The sequence below is a fragment of the Vulpes vulpes genome, chromosome 3 (genome assembly GCF_048418805.1).
Source record: "Vulpes vulpes isolate BD-2025 chromosome 3, VulVul3, whole genome shotgun sequence".
Taxonomy (NCBI): Eukaryota; Metazoa; Chordata; class Mammalia; order Carnivora; family Canidae; genus Vulpes; species Vulpes vulpes.
Genome location: NC_132782.1, coordinates 99,130,338 through 99,156,125, shown reverse-complemented (window position 1 = coordinate 99,156,125; position 25,788 = coordinate 99,130,338). Strand labels below are relative to the sequence as shown.

The 25,788-nt window shown below is 41.8% G+C and overlaps 2 protein-coding genes across 4 annotated transcripts in view; one reads left to right on the top strand and one right to left on the bottom strand.

The window, feature by feature from the left end:
* Window positions 1-25,788, top strand: part of ANKS4B (ankyrin repeat and sterile alpha motif domain containing 4B) — a 42,099-nt gene continuing 16,311 nt past the window's right edge. The window contains exons 1-2 of one of the 2 annotated variants that reach the window (XM_072753696.1): window positions 1-83; window positions 20,477-20,749. The gene's annotated coding sequence lies outside the window, so the exon portion shown is untranslated. The remainder of the gene's footprint in view (window positions 84-20,476; window positions 20,750-25,788) is intronic. The other variant, XM_072753695.1, reaches the window with a different exon arrangement.
* ZP2 (zona pellucida glycoprotein 2) overlaps window positions 8,528-25,788 on the bottom strand; it is a 28,887-nt gene continuing 11,626 nt past the window's right edge. Inside the window, exons 1-18 of one of the 2 annotated variants that reach the window (XM_072753693.1) lie at window positions 20,661-20,757; window positions 20,483-20,571; window positions 19,445-19,528; window positions 18,753-18,847; window positions 16,989-17,141; window positions 16,157-16,198; window positions 15,852-16,010; window positions 15,004-15,100; window positions 14,728-14,909; window positions 13,819-13,945; window positions 12,771-12,958; window positions 12,596-12,687; window positions 12,374-12,498; window positions 12,020-12,209; window positions 10,583-10,718; window positions 10,412-10,508; window positions 9,793-9,876; window positions 8,528-8,704 (exon numbers count right to left, since the gene is read on the bottom strand). In XM_072753693.1, coding sequence (XP_072609794.1) covers window positions 8,559-8,704; window positions 9,793-9,876; window positions 10,412-10,508; window positions 10,583-10,718; window positions 12,020-12,209; window positions 12,374-12,498; window positions 12,596-12,687; window positions 12,771-12,958; window positions 13,819-13,945; window positions 14,728-14,909; window positions 15,004-15,100; window positions 15,852-16,010; window positions 16,157-16,198; window positions 16,989-17,141; window positions 18,753-18,847; window positions 19,445-19,528; window positions 20,483-20,571; window positions 20,661-20,722 — 2,148 coding nt within the window. In that variant the 5' untranslated portion in view covers window positions 20,723-20,757 and the 3' untranslated portion in view covers window positions 8,528-8,558. Of the gene's footprint in view, window positions 8,705-9,792; window positions 9,877-10,411; window positions 10,509-10,582; window positions 10,719-12,019; window positions 12,210-12,373; window positions 12,499-12,595; window positions 12,688-12,770; window positions 12,959-13,818; window positions 13,946-14,727; window positions 14,910-15,003; window positions 15,101-15,851; window positions 16,011-16,156; window positions 16,199-16,988; window positions 17,142-18,752; window positions 18,848-19,444; window positions 19,529-20,482; window positions 20,572-20,660; window positions 20,758-25,788 lie in introns of those variants that run through there. The other variant, XM_072753694.1, reaches the window with a different exon arrangement.

The window sequence follows — 25,788 nt, the reverse complement described above, 5'->3', positions numbered from 1 at the left end:
CCCTTGTGGAAAAGTCATGGTGGCAAGTGACAACCTCTCTGTGCATTGACTTCCTCGTCATTCGGAGTCTTTGGGAGACTGAGGCAAGTGATCTCTAGATTAAAAGTGCTACAAAACAGTGGAACAATTATACCCTTGCTCAACTGAATCGTCTCTTGTTTTGCTGCTATTCTCTTATGTTTAGTTATCCTTCCTCCTACCCTCCCTACCTGCCCCCTTCTCCACCAGTGCTCTGGGGATGAAAACAATGTCTGCAGATTCACTTTGGCTAGCCTAGAACCTGATATATAGAAACCCCTGAACATTTTCCATTGACTAGAAAAAAACATGAAGTCCTGGATCTAGAACATATATCTCGGGACATTTGGCAGCATGTAGAGGCATTATTTGATTGTCATGACTGTATGTGTGTTTGGGAGAAGGGGTGCTGCTGGCATATGGTGGGCTGAGGCCAGGGATGCTGCTAACCATCCTACAATGCACAGGACAGCCCCTTACAAAAAGAAACATCTGGGACCAAATGTCAGTGCCAAGGTTGAGAAATCTTGATGTAGACAAACGATAATGAAGAGCATTAGGCCAAGCAATAGCAGAGCTATTGGTCTGGGATGAGGCTGGAATCTGCCAGGTCAGCCAGTTGTACTAAGGGCATCAGGGAAACACCTTCACATTTGTGAAATATGTCAGGTTTTCACATCTTTCATTCTCATTACCATTTTTGACCTTTCACAGCAGTTTTGCTGTGTTCCATCTTCCTACCAGACTCCTCTACTAGCAGAGGAGGAAACTGGGTCAATGGGTAAATCATTTGCCAAAGGTCTCAGAACTGGCTAGTGACTACGCTGTGGGCACGCCATCATTGGCTGCCAGCTTGGGCTCTGTTTGTTCCTCTCTCACTACTTTTTTGTTAAAGCAGAAGTGACAAGGATGAGACATGGGGAAGGTGGACCACTTGGCAGTCGGGAATTGAGAGCCATTTAGGTTAGAAAGGGCACCCCTCGCTCCTGGCAGTGGGTGTCTTTTGATTTTCCAATACTTGGGAGGAGATTCAAGGCTCCATACACATGCTCTCAGAGACCTTATGCCCCTATATAGGTGCTGGAGCTTCAAGCTGCATTTGAAATCCTAAAAAAAACAAACAACAAAACCAAAACCAAAACCAAAAAGCAAAAACCAAAACAAAAACCCAGCAGGTGGAAATGGAACAGAAATGTTTCCTAAAGAAAGTGTTTAACTTTTGAGCCAGAAGAGGGAGCTCATGTCCAGCAATCTGAAGCAGGCTCAGCAAGGACTGGCACTGAGGACGGAAGAAACTTTAGATTCTTTTTTTTTTTTTTTAAAGTTTAGATTCTTTTTTTTTTTTAATAAATTAATTTTTATTGGTGTTCAATTTACCAACATACAGAAAAACACCCAGTGCTCATCCCATCAAGTGTCCCCCTCAGTGCCCGTCACCCATTCCCCCCCACCCCCCGCCCTCCTCCCCTTCCACCACCCCTAGTTCCTTTCCCAGAGTTAGGAGTCTTTATGTTCTGTCTCCCTTCCTGATATTTCCCACACATTTCTTCTCCCTTCCCTTAAAGTTTAGATTCTTAAACTTAAATGCATCTGTACAGGGGTCCTGCTAAAAGGCAGATTCTGAGTCCTTAGATCTGGAGCAGGACCAAAGCTTCTGCATGGCTTAGAAGCTCCCAGGTGAAGCCTTCCACAGATCACACAATCCTCTGCTTCTAAAGATGCCACACCTGAGGCCAGAGAGAGGCAAGTGCTTTACCCACAGACACTGTAAACCCACAGTGCCAGGGCTCGAAGCCATGTTTCCTGCAGCCAGTGCTTGCTTCACAGCATCTTCCTTGCTCCTCTGGCCCTAAAGGAACTAAGGGGGGGAGGGGAGGGAGCATCCATCCCTAGGTATGGAAGGAAAGAAACTACATGGTCTGCTCTGAAATGCTAAAAATGGATGCTGCCAGTTATTTTACCAGCAAAAGATGTGTGTGTTTGAGAATAAAAGAGAATTGCAATCTGGGATGACTAAGCTGTGGCAGAAGTGTAGGTAAATCCAGGGAACAAAGGAGAGGCATGCTTATTTATTTATTTATTTATTTATATTTATATTACATATTTATATTTATATAAATATTTATATTTATTTATATTTATATTTCATTTTAAAAAATTATTTTAGAGAGATAGCAAGGAGCAGGTGGGATGGGGCAGAGGGAGAAAAAGAAGCAGACTCCTCCCCGAGCAAGGACCCTAATGAGGGGCTGGATCCCAGGACCCTAGGATCATGACCCAAGCCAAAGGCAGATGCTTAACTGAGCCACCCCAGCACCCCTATTTACTTATTTTTTTAAAGATTTATTTTATATATAGAGAGTGCACACTCACAGGAGGGGCAGAGGGAGAGAGAATCTCAAGCACTCTTCGTGTTGAGAGTGGAGCCTCACAAGAGGCTCCATCTCAGGACCCTAAGATCATGGCGTGAACTGAAACCAAGAGTCCCTCGTTGAACTGACTGCTGCCACCCAGGCACCCCAAGGCTTGCTTTTTTGAGAAAAGAAAGGGTAAGTTAAGAAGGCTGTTATGAACTGAAAGTCCATTAGAGGAAAGTGGGAGTTGAAAGTGTAGTTAGTAGCTTCTCATTGGCTGAGCTGTGGCCGGGTGGAGGGTAGGGAATGAGGAAAGCAGCTCTTCCTTGGGCTGGAGGAGTAGAGTGGTATCTATGTTCACAGTTAAGTCAGTCTCTTCCCCTTGGGTCTGCAATTGATTTGGAGTGGTAGGGCACAGATGCTCCCCCTGCCAAAACCTCCTGACTCCATTTTAGCCAGGTTTCCCATTACTAATTTTCACATAATCAAGCTTCTTTGTACTATATTTTTGGTCAAATCATCTTCCCTCCCGTCAGGACCAGTGGGAATTCAGAGATGAACAGCACAAGATTCTGGCCCTTTTGTGCCTTGAGGGAGCCAAAGCAAAATAAATTTGTTAACAGAAGGTGATCTTATTTGTGGTTTATACAAATTTGGCTATTAATCTAAAAGAAATCTTACAAATAATTTGGTATGTTCTTATAGATGCAGATTATAGCCATAATCGTTCTCCAAAAAATAAAACTTCTTTAATCCTGAATCATTTTGAATGTTTTTACCTACAAGAAACAAACTGCCGCCCTTAAAAATAGGAATCTTTAGCATCTCACTAAACATGAAGGATTGTTAAAGTACAAAATTACAACTGAGTAAACTTGAGGATCTAATTGGTTTTATGAAGTGAGTCATGAATTCCATCTAGCAAGTAGAGGGGAGCTCTGAGGAGTTGTACAAAATTGAAGGTTTTTATAGGAAGGAGGGTGGGGCAAAGAAGTTATTAGCAAAAGAAAATATTGTTTTAGGCAAAGTCACTTTCCCTTAGTGGGAAGCGCTGGAAGTATTACACAGATGACCTCATCTTTCTTTGGGGAAGGGAGAGGGCCCATGTGACAGATTACCTCATTGATGCTGACTAGAAAAGTCCTGACTGATCAGGTAAGACTTCATTTCTGGGGGAAATACTTAATCTAATTGCAGTTAGATTAAGTATTAAGCTCTGGTTTGATGAATTGGCCTTGTATGAGTTACTCCCTTTGGGGGCCGGTGGTTTTCTTTTTAGCAAGATGCAAGTGATTTCAGGGTTGATTCAGGAAGCACAATAAAGTAATTAGGAATCTAGGTTTTCCATGTTTTACTCTACCATTCTCAAATAGCATCATTAGGCTTATTTCCACATGGCCACAAAATGGCTGCCACAGCTCAAAGAATCACAATGTCACACAACCACATCCACAAGCAGAAAGAAAAGGAGCTAGACTTACATGCTTTTTTTCTTTTTTTAAAAAAAACAAAGAAGAAAAAGATAGATACTCCCTTTTAATACCCCTTTTAATTTCATTGAACAGAACCATATGCCTGCTGGTAGCTGGTCTGCAAGGGGATTGAGCTTTAATCTGGATTATTTAGCCCAATCAGGGTATATCCCTAGGGATATACTGTGCCATTCCAGAACAGAGTCCAAGTTCTTTTATTAGGGAAGATGGGGATGGGAGAGAATGAGGATTCTGGGATCCAATTCCAATGTGTATGGGGATTTCCCCACACCAAGAAATTCTCTGGCACCATCTCGGTGTCCAACAATTCAACTCAATTCTGTCACTATCTACCTGGAGATAGCATCAGATTCCACAGGTTAAAATTTCAGTCCTATAAAACTGTCCTCACCCCAACCCACCCAGCTTCGGTTGCCAGTCACAAGTCCAGGTGGTTACCTGTACTTCTGATGGTCTGGCTACAGATGGGAGGTTCTGATGACACCCTCCTTGGGTTTGATTGATTTGCTAGAGTTACTAGAGTGTCTCACAGAACTCAGAGAAACAGTGTGCTTACTAGATCACTGGTTTATTATTAAAGGATGTAACTCGGGAACTGCCCGATGGAAGAAATGGATAGGGATGGTGAAAGGACAAGGAACTTCCACATCCTTTCTGAAAGCACCACTCTCCCCAAATCTCCCTGTGTCTTCCAACCTGGAAGGTCTCTGAACCCTCTGCTTTTGGGGTTTAATGGAAGCTTCATTATGTAGGCGTGATTGGTTAAGTCACTGGCCAAGTCCTAGAAGTCAAGGGAGTGAGACTGAAAGTTCCTACCCTCTATTCAAGATTGGTTTCCCTGGCAACCAGCCCCCTCCCCTAGGTTATCTGGTGGTTTCCCAAAGTTCTTTAATAATGTAACAAAAGGCTCCTTAATTGCTCCAACACTTCAGAAATTCCCAGGGTTTTAGGAGCTGTGTGCTAGATGGCTCAAAGACCAAATATCTGTTTTTTACTGTAAATCACAATATCACAGGAGAAGAAAGGGGGGAGAAAAGTCTTTTTGATTCAGCAGCCTACTCTACACCATCAGTCCTGGTGCACTGAGTGTTTTAGTTGTGTACTCACAAAGCAAGGTTCGTTGAATTTGTGTGATCCAAGGTCAGGGCCATGGAGAAGTTAGCTGGAACTCTAACCTCTGGCAGGACATCTACTCTCAAGAGAAGCAGTACTTAAACTACCTAATAATCCAACCCACACACTGGAGTCCACTGGAGTCCATTGACTCAGCAGGTGGAAGCTGCTCTGATCAAGAGTGTGGATATGCCAGGCACTGCATGTTCTACTTTCTGCTGCCCCCCTGTCCTGTCCACAATGAGGTAGCTTCCCACTTCATGCACCACCTCCTTCAAGCAAGAAGCAATGCTAACTCCATGGATTCTCTGCTTATAGGCACAGTAGTGACCGCCATCAAAGGTAATCCACATTCTGGTACTTCAGTGGCTTCCAACTTCAATTCCCATCTCAGGATGGACTTGTGTTCTCAGTAATTCCTCAATTCCACCAGAATATTCTATGGGTTAGAAATGAAGCTGGTTGCAACTTGAATCCGCCAAGTCCTTGAAACAATAAACTGCTCCCTTGTTCTTAGTTCCTGTGTATAAGCAACAATGTCTGTTTGTAACACATTGTCTGTGACAAAGTTTGCCGGCATCTGCCTTTGTCTAATACAGTGATTCTTACCCAGGGGTGTATGTCTGAATCACTGGAGGAGGTTGTATCAGTTTCCTCTTGCTGCTATAACAAACTACCACAAGCTCAGTGGCTTAAAAATGACTGATTTATTCTGGGGGTCAAAAGTTTGCAATCAGTTTCACTGGGCTAAAGTCAAGGTGCCAGTGAGGCTGGTTCCTTCTGGAGGCTCTAGGGGAGAGTCCTTTTTCTGGACTCCTTTAGGTTCTGGTGTCTATGTTTTCCTTAGCTGGTAGCCCCTCCTTTGGCCTCACACTGCATCACTCCAGTTCCTGCTGCCATTGTCACATTGCCTTATTGTTTCTGTGGTCAGATCTCACCCTTTCTCTTATAGGGGCCCCTGTGATTGCAGTTAGGGCCTACCTGGATAATCCAGATAATCTCCCCATTCAGGACTTTTAAATTAATCATGTATGCAAAGTCCCTCTTCCCATGGAAGGTAATCTTCACAGGTTTCTGAGATTAGGACATAGATATTTTGGGGCCATTCTTTGGCCTCCCACAGAGCCTAAACATGTTAAATCCCCCTCCAAAGATTCTAGTTTAGTAGGTGGGGTCAGGACATGACATATTTTTCAAAATATGTATGCCTGATTAAGAATCTCTCTTCTAGCACATAGCTTTATCCAACACTCACTCTTTCCACACACAGTGAGGCTGCCTCCCCCATGTACAGTAGGATGTGTACCTTCAGCAGTTAAGAACATGACTTTAGTCAATCACTCCTTGTACCTGTGCCAGGCTACCATGGCAACAAGTGTTCATCCCAGCAGCTGCTCCACAGCTAGCTTAGCTTTTCTCTCAGTTCTGCCCTAGTATTTGTGGCAAACATCAGAACCATGCCTGCTGTGGGGGCAGCCTGGAGGCCAGGTCACTTTGATCCTGACCTATGACACTACACAAACAGAACAACTTAGAGATGAGAAGCTCCAGCTCCATCCTCAAGATCGATCTTGGACAAGCTACCCTAGGGCTTAAGTTGCTCTTCTGTGTAAAATGTGTGCGTCTCTATCAAAGTGTTGTCAGTAGGGACTGATTAGAGATTATTTCCTATTGTTGTTGGAACAAATTAATACAAATTTAGTGGCTTAAAACACAGGTTATTTTATAACTCTGGAATTCAGAAGTCCCAAATGGGGCAGCAGGGCTGTGTTCCTTGGGGCTTTAGGGGAGATCCATTTCCTTGCCATCCCTGAGCTAATAGAGGCTGACCATATTCTGTGGCTTGTGGCCCATAGCACTCTGATTTCTGCTTCCATTGGGACTTCTGACTCTGATCCTTCTGTCCTTTTTATAAGGACCCACGTGATCGGGCCTTAGTGGATAATATCCCCATGTCAAGGTCCTTAGCCGCATCTGCAAAGTCCATTTGGGACTATGTAGAGATAATATTCAGATTCTGGGGGATAGGATATGGATCTGTTGGGGTTGCCATTATTCGGCCTACCACAGTGGATCAGGAAGCTTCTTAAGTGGCCAACTTTTTAAAAAATATTTTATTTATTCATGAGAGGCACAGAAAGGGAGAGAGAGAGAGGACCCGAGGATCATGCCCTGAGCCGAAGGCAGATGCTAAACCGCTGAGCCATCCAGGCATCCCAAATGGCTAACTTTTAAATGCCATTTTAACAAGTCCAGCACATACCAGGTTTCTAGTTGTAACGTGTAACACTAACTTGACCACCACAGAAGAGCTTGACTCCAAGACTTTTTATCATTAGCAAATGATATTCCCTTGTAAAGCAATAGCCAAATAATGGCTTTGATGAGATAACTTGAACTTTTGACTACTATTACAGTCTAGAAGCTTTGACTTTTATCATTCTAGAAAGACCAGATCTTTCACACAATGTGAGTGGTTTCCTTCCCCTCATTGCCGCTAAGTTCTACCACGTAAATCTAATGAAAGGATGTAGAATGAAAAAGGTGTATTGGAAGAAAAAGAATCCACTATTCATATATAATATTCTTTCCTCAAGAAGGTTTTTAAAAAGCCAGAATATAGACTACGACCAGTTGAGGGTTGAAGACTGAAGAACACTGAAGACTGTTTTAACCTCCCAGCCATGTATAGGTATTTGAAAGCTTTAAGACTTTTCCTAGGAAAGTTTCTGGTTTAGAGCCAGCCGTTTTCTATTTGAAGGATACAAGCAAGTTATTTTCTGTATTAGTTATCTTGAAGATAGTCTGTTAGAGTTACAGTGTGAAGCAAACACTGGTTCTTTCAATACAATTACAGCATAGAAGATGGGGGACCCTCAGGGAAAAGGCTCAAGTGGAGGGAATAATCAAGTGTAGGTAGTGGGAAAGCAGCTCTCCAAGCTCAGCTAAATGGCTGGTGTACAGCTGTGGAGTCATAATGAGACTGGGAATGTTTTAACTGTCCCTAAGAAAACTAGAACCTTATATTGTTTTCCATGCCCTAAGGGAGATAACTGGTCTCAGATTGCATGAGGAGTACAAGGAAGAATGTAAGTGAATACCTCAAGTTCTCAGGGGAAGTTTCTTTCAAAGAGTAATTTGAGTTAGGGAAAATTGAAGCAGAACACTAGATTAATTCCTTGGGAACACCTGGTTACCCTGCCCTTCTAGGGAAAGAAAATCCTGCCAATGACTAAGGGTGACTTCTTGTCTCTGCACCTTGCATATATGAATGGAGGGTAGAAGACTAAAGTTACCTAAAGGCATCCCCAGAGCTGGGCTGTAGCTAAGACCCACTGCTGGTTGAATTTTCTGGCACTGCCAGTTTTGGCAGTGGGGTCAGAAAAAGCTTAACTAACAGGAAGTAATTAAGTCCTCAATTTCCTTATTCACGTTACACAGCCAAAGCCCATCAGGATTGTGGAAAGGTTCTATATTCCCTCTTCAAGTGTGACAGCAAGAAACAATCCTTGAACTCCATCGAAGTTTAATGAGGTACAAGCAAGCAGCTTACTTTAACAAACACTTTATTTGAAAATCCTTAGTGATTTAATACCATGGTTCTTTTCTTACGCAGGTAGATGATGAGACCTAGAGCAGCCACAAGGCCTGCTAAGGCAGCCACAGCCACTACAGTTTTAAAAGCAACATATCCAGCAGCCCTGTGCCCTTTTGAGTCCACACCATCTAGGAAGGAAGCAGACATTAAAGTCTTAAGATCATTTAAATCAAAAGGCCTAAGTTGAAGCCTGAGGCTCCCCAGAGAAGATTAAGGTTCAAAGGACTCATTTGGGTAACTTATAACGGGGTATATATAGGCTTACTCTTTGAGCCAACATCCTGCTCTCTGCTCCCGTGGCTGTTCCCACTTCCTACTCACTTTTATTAATCTAAAATCAGATGAGCTGACACCTGGAAAGAACCTTACTGTTCCAGCCTACTTAACTAACGTTACGGCACTAGTAGAGATGGTTCTAAGGGCATGATTTCTTGCAGGTTGTTAGGGATTTAATACAGCTTACTTTAAAATTGTAGGCCTCAAATTAAGATGTTCTGGGATGAAAATATGGGATATTAACAGAAACAGAATCTAGTACAGACTAAAGTTTGGCAATGTTAAGTCACATGACTTCTGACCTAATAGTTTCACTTCTAGAAAGATATCCTGAGGATGCCTGGGTGGTACAGTCAGTTAAGCATCCGACTCTTGATTTTGGCTCAGGCTGTAATCTCAGGGTCTTCTATTTTGAGTCCCCAGTTAGGCTCCATGCTCAGCTGAAGTCTACTTGTGATTCTTTCTCCTTGCCCCCTCCAATTTGGGCTAAGACCAAAACAAACAAAAAACCCAAACAAATGGGAATCCTGAATTGGTGTAGTAGGCAAAGATTTAAAAGGATTTTATCGCAGCATTAGTGACAAGACTGGAAGTAATCTAGATATCCACGAATGAGGACCATGGCTGAGACAGAGCCACATGGATGGGATTCTATATAGCTGTTATCAGGGAGGTAGCTCTCCAAACAGATAAAGTGGTTAAAACAAGTTAAAAAAAATTATAAGAAGGTAGGATATATGATAAAAAAAAATCTCTTAATGCAAGTAGAATTAAGGGTGATTTTTGGAAAAGTACATAGGAGAGTTAACAAAGGTATGGCTAGGAAGAGACTTAGTCTTTATTGCTTTGGATTACCATAAGCATGTATTTATGCATAGTTAAGTTTAACATAAAACTAAGAACTTGAGTCCAGGAAGTGCCCTAGGCTTTAAAACCATACCTCTGAGTGAAGAGCTGTCTGCCAACAGGAGGATGGGTCCCGGGAGACTTACTCTCATCTTCTCTTCTTCAGTACTGTCTGTGGCTGGAGATAGAAAACCGTTTGTGTCTGACCCTCTGGAATAGTGACTAGTAAAGGTATGTCAATGGACTTCTTAGAGCACATTGGCATGGAGTCCCCTGCTCTATATGGGTTTTCCCAACCTTTGCAGGAGAAACAATATCTGAAGATTAATTTCTCAGTCCACCTAGAATCTAGAATAGTAACTTTGGAAAGTCACGTCTGTGAAAGATCAGGCTCCAGTCCATGTGCAAAACCAAACTTGCCCATCATCTGATCAAGAACTTGCCATTTCAGCCTTATAGGACTAGGGTAGACTGGGATGAGAAGGTTTCTTGGAATTGAGTTAAGAGTCCCAGTGAAGACTTTACTTAGAAAAAAACAAACTTATGTGAACTCTGTACCACACATGGGGTTCAAACCCATAACCCTGAGATCAAGAATCATATCTTGACTGAGTCAGCCAGGCACCCCAGAGCCCTTATTCTTGAGGTTTCCAATTGTGAAAGGACAATGCTTGCGTTGAGGACTCATGGTAAGGAGAACTTGAAATTTTTACCTCGCCTGTGCCTGGATGATATAGGGCAAGTCACAGAACACAGAGGGGAGTCAGGAGACAGTCGATTGCAGATTAATGCGGTGCAGTGGAAGTAGACCTGGAGATAGAAGAAGAGTTAAGTGGAACCGATGCACTCAAATTCAAACAGTCCCAGGTGACTTAATCGCTTACCAGGCTAGAAAGCACTTGGGCCTCTGATATAAAGGCAAAGGTCTTCACATCAAACCTCTGATAGTGAGTAGGGTAGGTCACAGAGGAGCCAACTGGATGGAAGGTGGTTCTGTAGTTGTCCAGATTGTATTCACAGCTAGGAGGCATATACCAGGGAAGAACATCAGCCACATTTCCCCCAAAGTTTAACTCCATATTTGCCCAGATGCAGCCACGTATTCAGACACCTTCAGAATTGTTCTACCTTCTACCTTTATCTTTTAATTAGTATGCTTTCTGATGTGGTCTATCAAAAAAAGTCGTCAGTTGTACATGCTAGTTGTTTTTCTAACCTATAGAATTTAAGTTCCTATTTGTTTGCCAGCTACACCTATAAAGAGTTTTATAAAGTTTTATATGAGTTCTGGATGACACTGGCTTAATTCTTCCTACTAATGTGAGTACCAGTTATGTCTAGGCAGTTAGTAAAGGTCAGTGACAAAGGTAGATAACTCCTGCTATTTTATCTCTATGATGGTAGCTATACATATACAGAAAATTGTGTGTTAGGAGGGACTACGTGTAGTCCTGGGACAGGAATGTACCTGGAGTTTAAGAGCTTAGCAAGGGAGATGATAGTATAGGGTTTTCCAGGTGCAGGCCCCTGAAGGCAGAGCTCAGAGGACAAACACCAATTTGTGAGTGTATATAGTCACAACTTCAGAGCATTATGTTATGCAGGCCATAGTTAGATAGGCATTCAAATGCCACCATTTACCAATTACTTTGGGCAATTTATTAAGCAGCAAACTTGGGTTTCTTCATGAAGTCAGGTGCCTATTGTCCTGTACAGAGTGATGAGGTTCAAATAATGCATGTGGCATATATAGCACCGTGCCTGGAACATTGTAGAATATGAACTGGACATCTTTTCTCTCCACATAAAGAGTCTTAGGGCCAGACATCCTTGGGGAGGATCTGATTCTTTTAGATTCAAGGGTAAGAGGAAAGCATGAGTCCTGCTATTGGACCAAGGATTGGTTACTAATGAACACAGACAAAGATCAGGGCCTTTGTGACTAGTGCTCTTCTGAAACCCAAGAGGGTTTTATATTCTCTTCACTGGCAATACTTTTTAAAGACTTTTTACGTGGGGACACTTCAGGGGTTGAGCGTCTGCCTTTGGCTCAGGGCATGATCCTGGGATCCCAGAATCGAGTCCTGCATCGGGCTCCCTGTGGGGAGCCTGCTTCTCCCTCTGCCCATGTCTCTGCCTCTGTGTGTCTCTCATGAATAAATAAATCTTTAAAAGATTTTAAGTGATCTCTACATCCAACATGGGGCTCAAACTCAGAACCCAGAGATTAAGAGTTGCATATTCTACCAACTGAGCCAGCCAGGTGTCCCTTCACTTTTTTTTATTAACTGAGAGTTACCTTATGGATAGAGAATACCTACCCATCCATGACAATATTCCACTGGGGGAGTGAGGCTGGGTCCATGGTGGGTGTTGCCCAGCAATCATCTAAGACCAGCTTGATGTTGGGGTCAGCCCTATTTAGGACTTTCACTTCCAGGTAAATTGGTTGGCGGAGGTATCTCACCACAGGATATTCCTTATCCCCATAGGGTCGCAAATAGGATTTATCTGAAATGGAATGGAAACCTCCTCAGTACTCAAGTGGTTGAAGGTTGTGGTGGGAGCTAAGGCATCACTACTGTTCCATTAGTGTGGCAGCATTAGAAAATTCAAGTTAGGAAAGATTTCTCTAAAAGTATTTAAGTAGGATTTCTTAAGTTGTGATGTCTCACCTGGGTAGGTTTGCAGGATTAAGGCAAGTGGACCAGGCCTCACTGAGGCCACGGGAGGAGGAAGACTTTGGACATTGGTATTTATCAGCAGGTCATCTCTGCTGTAATGGCACTTCACAGTCATTCTGTAACGAGGAGAGGGGCAAAGTAGTATGAAGAATTTTAGTTTAGAAGACTGCTTTCATTTAATGTGGAGCTTACGAAGTAGCAGTTGTATCACACCTGAATTCACTATCTCTGGAAATTGTGCTTGGAGGGAGATCTGTCCAGAGAGCATGTATTTCATTTTCATAGATGACTGTGTCACCTTTGAACTTAAGATTAGAGAAAGGTTAGAAGTGGGTGACCAGTGGTTTTACAATCTAGTCTGAACTCTTCTCATTCTGCCAGCACTTACCTTAAGTCTTGTTCCACATCCATTTAGGGGGATGTGAAACAGTGTCAACCCTTGTGATGGAGCCTTGAAAGTAGGTTGGCAGGAGGAGTCTCCCACTCTGAGGGTATCCAAGTTTAGAGCTGGTTTTGTTTGGTGGCTGTAGACCTTGACATCCATAAACCCATCCTGGGTACACAGGTCACCTGTAACTAGATTGTGGTAAGAGTTTAAAGAAATAGGTCTGGGGATCCCTGGGTGGCGCAGCGGTTTAGCACCTGCCTTTGGCCCAGGGCACGATCCTGGAGACCCGGGATCGAATCCCACGTCGGGCTCCTGGGGCATGGAGCCTGCTTCTCCCTCTGCCTATGTCTCTGCCTTTCTCTCTCTCTCTCTCTCTCTCTCTCTCTGACTATCATAAATAAATAAAAATTAAAAAAAAAAAAAAAGAAATAGGTCTGCCATATTAGTGGTCATCTACCAACCTTCATGTGTTGATGAGGAGACCTGTGAGAAAACCCTGAGGGGCTCAAGTGAGTTGAGGGTCAGATTATGGGTTCAGGTGTAATGCCTTGTGTCAATATATCCCTTGTTTCAAGGCTCAAATCCTGAGTGGTTTGGAGAAGGGAATGAGGGGTGGAGGTGGGGTTAATAATGCAGGAACTAGTTTTTCGCATTAGCTTGACCGGATATGGGTCAGAAAATAAGAAGCATAGGGGCAGAGCCAATACCGAACAAGAAATACCTAACTCCACATCCTTGAAAAAATCTGTAGGCATTTGGGGGAAGTCTTAAAATTTTGTAGTCCTAGTTACAGATTTGAACCAATCTTATTTAGATGGGGAGCTTAGGCTCATAATGCAGAATATATCCAGACTACTTAAACATGTATTCAGTATAGTAATATCTCTCCACATGTGTATTTTGGAAATATTATCTTCTTGTGGCCCTGTTGTAGCAGCTACACCGAGATTTCTGCTCTGATCAGTTTCCTCAAAGTAAACAATACAGAGTCTGAACTTCTATATATTTTCCCACATATACAAGAGATAAAGGAGAAAAGGTTTCTTACCTATAGTAACTGGTGGCTCACAAACACACTCAGGATAAACCACTGTGGAAACCGTGTCCCGTTCAAAGGCAAAGGTCAGCTTGAGTGATGCTAAGTAGAACTGATAGGGTAGGCATTTTTCAGAGGACTGAAAGGAGACAAGAATGTCAATTAGCAGCCACAGCCATGGGGGCCCAGAACAGTCCACAGTGAGGCAGGCAGGAAGTACACTGAATACCTGTAGGGCACACTCCAGAATTAATCTGGTTTCCCTTTAAACCAGAACAAGAGAGAGCCTATCACTTGCTCCAGATCAGGATGCTTTCCTAGGCAGGAAATTTATTGCTTTAAACTCATGCCCTGAAATACCCAGCTCTGCATGCTCTTTGTACTAGACACTAAAGCCTGAATTAACAGATCAAATTCCAAAGAGCTGAGTGCTCTGCCAAGCCAGGTCTGAGTAAAAAGGACTCTACAAATGTTGTCAGATGTTATTGCAAAACACACATACTCTGACATAAGATTACTCTCTGGTGTCCCTGGCAATTGCTTCAGCCAAGACTGGCCTCAGTGAGAACAGTTGAGGACACTTGTTTGGATCAAACTGTCCTGTTTTTAAAAGGGTGTCAGAGGGTCATCATTAGCAACTTAAAAGCAGTTCAATGAGCTGAGGGAAAACCAAAACCAAAACACACACACACAAAAACCTCTTGCAGTGGTTTAAAGAGGCTTGGTGTTTGAGGGTAAATTTCAGTTACTTGAGAATTCACTTAGGCAAAGTGATCAAATGAGGCCTTCCTTCCAGAGTTTGAATCCATTATATGGACAGTTAGAATTTATGGACAAGTCATCAGCTATATCAGGGTTACCAAGAGACTGGGCTTCAAGTCCTGCTTCCATAAATCTCAGTGGTTCATGATAGGAACGTACGTTCATTTTGAGAAGAGATTTGCTGAAGTGTAATCTCAAGCCGTTTAATTCTTCTTTATCAATCCCATGGTTGTGCAGCTGGCTTACAGCAAAGTTCCTGTTTTCAAATCTCACAGACTGTAGCTTCCCAGGAAACTCTGGTATGGTGAGGGTCATGTGTGTGGCATTACAGGTCAGGGGATCTAGAGGGAGTGGCCAACACAATGCCCGAGATCAGCTTTAAGCTTCCATAATAGTGTCTTCCACAACAGCAGTTGCCCTTTCCTAGGACCTTACCTGACATACAAAGTACTCGTGTTGTTAAGATGATCTTCTGCCCAGGAGATGTGTGTATAAGCTTCAGAGGCACTGTGTAGAGGTGACTGTTACCTTGCTGAGGGTTGGGGTAGGGAGAGAAACATTTTTTGAAAGACATCGGTTTACTTGAATCTCTAACCAATGCTAAAAGAATCGTCAGGGCAAACACTCAAGTATTGGGCACTATTTTGGCTAGAGTAGAATTTAAGCATTTTGTCCAGTGAATGCTCATCAGGTGTTCTAGTTTTAGAATGTTGTATTTCATAACATCTGGCAATTTAGTATGGTCTACTGTTAGAACCTATAGGCGATTTCTGGGCATAGGTGAGCAAAAGCTGATTTTTACGGTAATAGTATTCAGAGAAAATGCTTATAGGACTCTGCACTCCATTTATATTCCATGTGTAACAGGGCTGTTTTTGTTAAAATGGTTGGCATTTAAGTGCTTGCCTAGGTGCCAGGACCTGTTCAAAGCACTTTGGCACAGTAACTCCTTTAACTTAGTGTCTTGATTGTTGACTCCAAAAGTGCCAAATCCTACAGTAGAACCGTATTACAGGAAAATAAGCCAGAGCATCTTGACTCCTGGAAGATTTTAGTACTACCCTCTATCACATTATAGAGTCAGTCTACATCTATGGGAAGAACAGATCTGTTTTGTTCACCCTTATATCTTTAGTCCTCAGTGCAGTGCTTAGCACATGGAAGGCATTAAGATACTCTTAAATCCATTTTATTCTCAATTTTGAGGACATGGTTGAGATCACACTCGGACTTAGAAATATTGGTCTGTGCTTGGGTGGTGGTAAAAGAAGATTCACACCTACCATGTAGTGAGTGACTCCAGTGGCATTGAATGACACTTGGACACTGAGCCTGTGGCTATCAAACAGGAAATTATATCCTTGAATCAAGGCCTCCCGAAGAGTCAGGTTTTGAGCTATTGCATCATCAACCTCCATCATCCATTTCCCACCACTGGGATTCTGAAGACAGAAGTTTCATTTAGAGGGCTAGTGCTCACCTTAACCTCAAGACTATTTGTCTATTTTAATCAGGGTTGAAGTTAAGTCACCTTTACTATAGAACAAGAGGTTACTTAGCTCTGTAATTGAAAAAGTTATTTCCATACCGTATTTTCATCAGCCATGCCAGGAATAATGTTAAAGGTAAACTGGAAGAAACGAAACCATGATGTGAGGCTTTGATTTGGAAAAGAAAGTTTCTGAGATCATGCTACCTGACAGTATGTGCAAAACATCCAGAGCAACTACTGTGTATTTCATATGCCAAGAGGTCTGATTGTGGGGAATAAGAAGAGGCACAGGCCCAGTCATAAAAACTAGCTGTGCCCTTAGACCATTTCATCTCTGAACTTCTGATGCCAAAAGGCAACTGGAAGATCTAAGCTTCCTTCCAATTTTGAGACATTGGATTCTTAGGTGTACATTTTAAGCTTTGTCCATAGAAGTCCAGAATTAGGTCAAACCATGCAGTTTTATCATTATTAGAAAAAAGTATGAAGGTATTTTGTTTGTCCATTGTCAATTTTAGTTATGTTAGAGTATAAATATCCATGAGTATGTGATTGGGCTGTTTTGCTTTTGTACTATATCCTATCTGGCATAGAGCCTGGGACATGATAAATACTCAGTTTGTTCAAATGATTATTAATGTGATTGCAGTTACCAACGGAATCCTTTCTACTGCCAGGTATGATGTGTTGAGCACTATATATACCCTCTCAGTTAATTCTCAGCACCACCCTAATGTGGTATCATTGTCCCCTACTTTGGGCTTGGAAATAAGGCTCAGTGTGGTTAAGAAACCCCCCCCCCCAAAAAAAAAACAAATTGCTAGTGAAGTTAGGATTGCAATCCTGATCCTGTTCCTAACCCCAGCTGTGTAAACCACCTCATTTCCCCTGTAGTCACCATGAGAAGCAGTTAGCCTGCTTCACTCACAGACATGGAATCTTTTGTGCAGATTGTGGATCCTGCATGCTCATGGGTTTCTTCTGTTTGCATAACTGGACAGCTGATCTGATACATGAAAGCCTTATGTCTTGAAGCAGCATTGTTGTCCGTGAGTCTGATGGCCATCTGATGCTGGCCAAGCTGTGTGCAAATGGCATAGTAAGAACAGTAAGTACGGGGACCTCCATGGGAAAGGTGATCCCAGAATACCATTGAACCTAAATGAGGGGCAAACCTCTTGAGGTTACCAGTACCACAGTTTCTGAAAGGTACCTGATTCTTATACCAAGAGATTCTATAGCTAGCCCTTTTAGATATCCCAGTAAAGACTCCTGTCTTCGCAGCAAATAGTTGCTTGAGCTTCAGGAATTAGGGTTTTATTTTTGAGTTCTTCTTGACACTTACCTTTGTCTGAATATCATGGTTCTGGCTAATCTGGGGCCTCTGCCCAAGTCATTCAAACATGCACTGAGCACTTATGTAACTTATGTAGCAGCCATTATTCTGGGGGCTGGACAGAGCCAGGTTTTTGGCAAAGCCAGTATTTACCCCGGTTTAGAGAACTGTTTCTTGTAAGGAACAGTCACCCTTTTTCTATAAAGTATTAGTAAGTATTTTAGGCTTTAGGCCATTTATGATTTCTAGCACATGTTGTTTTCTTTTTAAGTCCTAAAACAAAACAAAACAACAACAACAAAAAACTTTAGCCATTCTTAGCTCAAGGACCATTATGCTTGTGCACACTATGGACTAAATGTGGCCATCCATAAGTTATAGCTTGTAGGCCTTTGGTTTAAAGGAAAGCAACTCTAAGCTCTCTACAAGTTGGAAGGGTTATTTCAGAAAGGAAAAATTACTGAAGATCTTCACTGTGGAATTCGATCAAGTGGCCAGTTACATATGCAGATTTCTAAGATATACCCCAGACTTAAGTCATCAATTAAATGAACCACATCTATACTTTCTCAATTCCCCAAGTGGTTCTTTGCCTACTACAAGCTCGAGAACCGTTTGAGAGGTTTCTTTTACTGGTCCCAATAACTCTGATTAGGCAGTACTGTTGCTTGGCAATAGAGAAAACCCTATTGCTCAGCTGCTGCTTGCTTTCCCACACCTGTTTTTATAGCCTAGCAGTTCTGTTTGCCAGCACCAAAATAGCCTTCCATTTTCCATGGAGGTTACAGATCAAAATAGCTTGTTTTGAGCATTTGTTGTATCTTGGTGCAATGCCAAGTTCATCTGCATCATATCATTCATCTTTAGATACCTTGTGGAGAGAGTACCATGATTTCCCTATTCCAATGAACAAGCAAAAGCTTAGAAAGGTTAGCTCACTTGCTAGAGATCACAACTAGATAGTGGCAAAGCTGGGACTCACAGCAAGGCCCCAAGTTCGGGTTTCTCAACCTCAGTATTACTGGCCTTTCAGGCCTGAAATTCCTGTTAAAGGAGACCACCCTGTGCAATGTAGGCTGTTTATCAGCAACCTCAGCTTGTACAGACAACCCCCCACTCCAATTGTGACAGCCAATAAGGTCTTCAAAGGGTTTCCAAACAGTACCAAATATCGTCTGGGCAGACAAAACAAAAACAAAAGATAAAAACCAACCAACCATCACCACCATGAACACTCACCACCCCTGGTTGAGAATAAATGCTCTCCTCTCAGGTCTGTATCCTTAAGTAGTAGGGTTACTAGTAGTAACTACTAGGTTATTACTTCCCAAATCACTCCTCAGAGCAAATACTTACTACTCTCCTGCTACAGGTCTCATATGGGGCCTTCAGGGTGAGCTTTTCTGGGTCCAGGATAGAAGTACAGTTCAACAATTCAAAACTAAATGGATCTACAGAAGCCAGAGAAAATGGCCAAAAAGTACATTTCAGTGACAAAGTAAACCAAAGCAACATAGTCAAGACTGCCAATCCATTTCTAAGCTACTTCAAATCACTTTGTTTTTTATTGTCCCATCTGGATGTTATGACCGAAGTTTTGAGAGATGCTGTAGTTTGCAGCTAAAAATTTCCCATTGGAGAAGAAATGGGTAGGAAATATTGGAGACAGACATGAAGACTCCTAACTCTGGGAAATGAACTAGGGGTGATGGAAGGGGAGGAGGGAGGGGGGTGGGGGTGAATGGGTGGCGGGCACTGAGCGGGGCACTTTATAGGATGAGCACTGGGTGTTATTCTGTATGTTGGCAAATTGAACACCAATAAAAGATAAGTTTATTATTAAAAAAATAAATAAATAAAAATTTCCCATTGGATTCTGCGAGAAGACGAGTTTTTAAGGAAACAAGGTCTCCCACTCCTGGTGACATCATGCAAATCAGGGACCCCTGTGGTATCATGGAAATTGGATGCCAGTTGTTCCAGAGCATGTGGCACCTGAAAAATGGGGCTAGCTTTGAGGCAAGATTAAGAATATACACATTACTTACCCACCACAGATGCATGCCATTTTTTGGTGCCAAGATCACTTGGAAATTCCACTGTCATTCTATTTTCATGGCAAATGACAGTACCTGGAGAGCAAAGAAAGCATTTGGGAGTATCTTTAAACCACAGGAGGCAGGATTCCTAAAAAAAGTGTATGGGCGCATCTCCTCTCCAACAGGCATCAAGGAAGGATACCAGTTGAGAGAGGCAAAGCTTGACCCCTATTCTCAAGTAGCTCACAGGTTTGTGAGAAAGATCACTACAATGCAAAATACTATAAGGAAGGTATTAATTAAATGCCTGGGGCTTTCTGAAGTTTTCCAGAGTTAAGCCTAAAATAGGGTTAACCATGCATACTTCTATGACTAGAATCTTGATGGTGAGGCTAATGGAGGTGGAGATGATAGGTCTGTAAAGAAGTGGAGAACAAATGTTGTGTCTAAAGACTTTCCAACTTGAAGTTTAAAAAACGTCCTACATGGGTCACCTGGCTGGCTCAATCAGAAGAGCCTGCGAGACTCTTGATTTTAGGGCTAGGAGTTCAAACTCCACGTTGAATGTAGAGATTACTTAAATAAACTTCAAAAAAGTGCCCTACATAAGCTCAATGATGCTTTTTAAAGGCTAAATTCTGCCTATCATCTGCTACTCTACATCCTCTTGCTCAGGTGAAAGTTTGAAAAATTCTAAGAGGAACAGCTCCAATTTTTGTCTATCATGTTGATGCTTTCCTTAAGCATGAGTTTGTGTTTGAAAATATCTGTTCCTGAAGATGGGCACTTAGCATTGTGTTTTGCTGGTCTTTGGATACCACAGAGCTTGAGGCAATGAGGGAGTAGAAAGTAGTACAGGTGTTTCACAAGATCTTCTGTTTAGCCAGCATAGCAAGCCATAGGTAAGCAATGGAAAAATCTAGTGACTTGATCAAGTTAAGAAAGGGTGAGTGGATATTGTCTAAGCCATGATTAGGTTTTCTGGCTCTGTAGTTGCAACCTGTTTAAGAGAGGCTAAGGGCATTTCCCCTCACCCAACAGGCATACCTGGGAAGATGGGATTCACCAACTGCATAACACCTACTGAGTTCACTGAAGTCACAAGGATGAAGAATAAAGAAAGTGACCTGTAGGTGCTGAAAAGGGATTGGGGAGAGTTAAGAAGGAATGAATTTCAGCAGATAAGGCCATTGTGTCCCCTCCCTCTGCTGCCAAGATTACTCACCTCCAATCTGCACTAAACCAGTTTGAGGGACTCCCACCATCTCCTTTCTGTTTGTATGCCATGGCCAAACGTACCACCAAATCAGCCAGGTAGGTGGGTAGACACCTCTATGCTTTCTTTCTTTTTTTTTTATAGCAGAAAACAGGGTGTGGCCCCACCCTCTTCCCATTGGAGACACCTGAGCCTTCTTCAGCCCTCCCAGCTGAGAGGGAGGGATTTGGGACAGGAAGGCCTGAAGGAAGCATAGTTCTGCCTTTTCTGACACTTGCATTTCGGTTATTCTACTGGGTGCTCTGCAGGCCTGCCATGAAACTAAAGTTCCCTGAAATTGGCTCCAGGTGAATGAATTAATGTTTTCTTCATAACTCTAGGCAAAATTAGTTACTTTGGGCAAAATATTACAACTCCAACATAGAGTGAAAGAAAGTGGTAGAGTTTGAGAAAAGAACATCTCTTGTTCACACCATATTAAAGTAACAGACCTTTCCTTTAAATAGCCCCTAGCCTCCTGGCTATTGCGGGCATTACTCTGGCAATGTGCATGAAGTACTGTTACAAAAAATGGATGCTATATTATTTCCCCCAAGTATAAAAGTTTAAGCTTACTGCAGACACTTATAGAAAGATATAAAGAAAAGGAAAAAGTCACCTGCAATGTTGTTTGCCACTGCTAATATTTAGATATGTAACTTTATGAACTTTTTGAAAAGAGATTTTATTTATTGATTCATGAGAGACACAGAGAGAGGCAGAGACATAGGCAGAGGGAGAAGCAGGCTCCTCACAGGGAGCCTGGTGGGGGCTCAATCCTGGATTCTGGGATCATGCCCTGAGCCAAAGGCAGATGCTCAACTGCTGAGCCACCCAGGTGTCCCACATTATGAACTTTTTATACAAATACTACACACACTTAAAACCAACAACCTGGGACTAAAGTTTAAGTTATGTTTCCTGACCCGCTTTTACTATTTTACATGTTACGGACATTTTCTGTATCAAACATAAAGATCTCCATTACCATTTTTAAGGTTGCATAGTATTCAATGTCTAGATAAATCAGAGTTTAACTGTTCCTAATGATGGACATTACAACAGCTTCCTATTTTTCATAATCATAAACCATGATATGATGGACATTCTTGTATATTTCCCTGGTTAACCCTTGGGATGAATTCCTGGAGGTAGAAATTCTGGGTCAAAAAAGTAGTGATCTATATAAGAATGTCATATTGTGTACCAGTTGGGAATTTACACATGGGGAAACTAAGGCAAAACAATTAGCCCAACCTGTTGACAACTGAATGTCAGAGCCATGTTGAGCATTTAGATTTTCTTTTCTTTTCTTTGAAAGATTTTATTTATTCATGAAAGACAGGGAGGGACATAGTCAGAGGGAGAAGCAGACTCTGTGCAGACAGCCTGATGCAGCACTTGATTCCAGATCCCAGGATCATGACCTGAGCCTGCTCAGGTGCTCTGAGAACTCAGATTTTCTAAGACCCAATTAACATATGTTTTCTCATTGCAATTTGAGACACCTAGATGACTGCAGCCTGTGTTCTATAATAGGTGATTAGTGTTCAAATTCTGTGTAAAGTTGTGAGGTCGCATTTGCAATTATTGATTTATGTGTTCTTTTTGGTGTAACTTTAGGAGTAACCTCCAGTCCCTGTTACAGGTGTCTGAAATACAATTGTAGGTTATAGAGTAGTACTTCCTCAACTTCCTTGATTAGAAGTTTACATGGGGCTCTCATTAACAGCACAAATTCCTGGGTCTTACCCAGGAAAAAAGTTGTGGAATCAGGCTCTCCACAGGAGGGTCTCAAGTGGATGTATTGTTTAACAAGCACCACAGGTGAGTCTTAAGATCAAGAACCTGGCGGAGGGAGGCAAGAAAATGAGTGGTCACTAGCAATTAACATCTTTGTGGGAATTAACCCATTGTGTTATATGGAATGGGGGAGCAGGAGCAAAAGCCACGAAAAACAGGTTTCTGGGAGTAGAGATGGTGAAAGGATTTAGATTCTGACCAAAGGCATGATAGCAATAGTTACTCCTTTCCTCTGAAGCATATTTTCCAAAAACTGACATCTTTTTGCAAATGTGAAGGTCTTCTACCATGATAGTTAAGACTATGATGGGAAGACAATAGAGGATGGAGAATGGAAGGAAGATTCAGAGAGACTTGGTAAAAAGTGGCAATAGGCTAATGTGTTGCTCCACCTTCCCAGGCCCCACACCCAGGCTCTGTTTCCCCATTCTATGCTTTTTCTCCAATGTGTGAGGTCTTACCTTGGAAAGGGCAGCTCTGGTCTCAGCCCCAACTGGGCATTCTGGGAGACTAAGGGGCAGCACAAAAGCCCTAAGCAAGAGGGATGGTGATAAGGACATCGGAGACTAATTCATTAGTACACTTTGCTAATTACTACAAGACCTCTCCTTTCTGAGTGGGTCTCTCCCTGAGGGTCCCGAGGTCACTTCTCACTTGCTAATCACCAGACATTTCTTGAAGGGAATTTTAGGTTGTTATGCCTAAGAACAAGGCAGTGTTTTTGCCTCATTTAGGTAAGTACCCTTCTTACTTCTGAAAACCAGTTCTTATAAACAATAGTTTACAATTCTTAAATTCCAAGCTTGTTGTCTTTTTACAATTTAACATATTAATTGAAGACAACCTAAATGTTGTCATCAGGAGATGGCTAGATAAACTATGAATATCTTCAGATACTGAAATGAATCTGTGGATTCAGGTGGATCTGTGGATGCTGATATTAAAGATGTCCACAATGAAATTGGAGTCTTTGAGTTGTATAATTAATATGTTTTCATATTTTACTTTTAAAACCCCACTATGTGTATGTCTATAGATTTATGTGCCTGTGCATGGGTATATAGATGTGTATCTGCATTGAAAATCCAGGAAGGTAAGGCACCTGGGTGGCTCATTGGTTGAGTGTCTGCCTTTGGCTCAGATCATGATCCTGGAATTGAGTCCCACATCAGGCTCCCTCCAGGGAGCGTGCTTCTCCCTCTGCCTATGTCTCCACCTTTCTCTGTGTCTCTCATGAATAAATAAATAAAATGTTTTAAAAAATATTTTAAAAAACATTTATTTTAAGTGTTTTAAAAAATATTTTTAAAAAGAAAATCCAGGAAGGCATTTCCAGAGAGCTAACCATGTTACCCAGGGGAGGCGACCCTGCAAGTAATCAGGCAGTCCAGCCCAGTCTGGTTATGCTGGCTATTTACAATTTTTTTTAATGGGTTAAAAATTGTAATTTATTGAAACTCAATTCAAAAAAATATAAGATGCTGTAGTGTACAATGTATTACACAAAGCACCCTCAGGTGCACATTCAAGTCAAGTAAGAACTCCATATCCCTTTCCCTAGCCCTCCCGCTCTGGGATCTTAGTATTTGTTCCATATACAATCATGCACACTTAATTTGAAAAAGGAAGCACCAACATATTTTATTAATTAGCACCAAACAAGAGTACAGTTCCATTTTTTAATAAACAAACAAACAGACCCAATCAATAAACCAACTGGAGAGCTAATGGGCTCAGCCAATACTGCTGACATAGATATTATACATTCATGTAAATACACAGCCTATTCTACCCTAAACAACAGTGTGGCTGGTTCTCAGCCTTTGTTCAAATTGGCAATTGTCCTCATGTTGCAGTACAACTGTTGTTGGTTCTGATTTGTGTTCTCATTCTTCTACTGGTTATAAATATATGTACTAAATCATCCATGGGAATGAGGAGATGGGAAACTGCTGTTTTTCTGACTTTATTTTTTTCTATATTGATTGAATTGTCTTGGTGATAAAATAACAATTAAAATAACTTTAAAGTGATAACAGCAGTAACAGTAAATCTGAGTTGTTTTTAAGTGATCAGTGTAAGCTGTAGAATCAAAGGCTCATGAGTTCAAACTTCATGGTATAAAGGTATAACACCCAAGTGAGTAGATTTGGTTCATGAGGCTTCCAAAGTCCATATCCCTATTGTAAAATGAAGAAATGACACCTAAGAGGTTTGGTAACTTGCTCAAGATTATATAGAAATTAGCAACAGAGCTCTAGTGATAAACTAAGTCTCCAAGGTCCATTCCCAAACTCTTTCTAATTTGTTATGATTTTCTCTCTTTCTCTTTCTCTCTCTCTCTCTCTCTCTCTCTCTCTGTGTGTGTGTGTGTGTGTGTGTGTGTGTGTGTGAGGGGGTGTTGTAAAGCTCAGTGCTTCTCCTGCAGTTTAAGTTAGCTTTTAGAAGTACAATATGGCATTAATTAGAATTTAGCAGTATAAGATAAATAAGAAGTCTAGAAACTTCTACCAGCTATGCTAATACAGCTTAAAATAGCTTTCAAATGTCAAATATGAATTTTACTTAGGAAAATAAGTTAGTTAGACTATGTCAGTGAGAATGTTCTTAAACATAATAAGGTAGTTCCTTGAACAGTGTAACTATACAATGTTGTCATTTTCCCCCATGGTTCTTTAGACAGATCCAAGTTGCACAACCCTCCTAATAGTCATGGGCTCAGAAAGAACTAGGACAAAGGCATATGAAGCTTCATCAACCTATAAATATAGAGATAGGGAAGCTGAGGAAAATGGATGACTCAGAAGTTCTAAATAAAAACCCATACATATGAGTGTCAATACAGATTACTGCATAGGTAGTAGCTAGGGCAGTGGTTACCACAGGTTTCCTTGGCAATGTAGCGTATTCCTTTTAGTTGATAGAATATGTTGAATATTAAAGTTCTGCAGCTGATGTGGAGATCTGTTGTAAAAGTCACCATCTTCCGCTCCTTCCTATACTCCCATCCCTTACAACATGCTTTGAGGTCAGCTTGTTCCCTGTGCCCTCCCTTCTCCTTAAATCTGGCTGGTTTGGCCAACAGAATGTGGTAGAAATGGCAATATGCCAATTCTGAGCCTTGTTCTTGGAAGGCCTTTGTATTTAGAGGTAGAGCCTCTAATTTAACTTAAAATGAGATCATTAGGATGGGCCCTAATGCAGTATGACTGGTGTACTTAAAAAAAGAAAATTTGGACAGAGACATAAACAGAGGGAAGACAATGTGAGGACACAGGGAGAAGATGGCCATCTA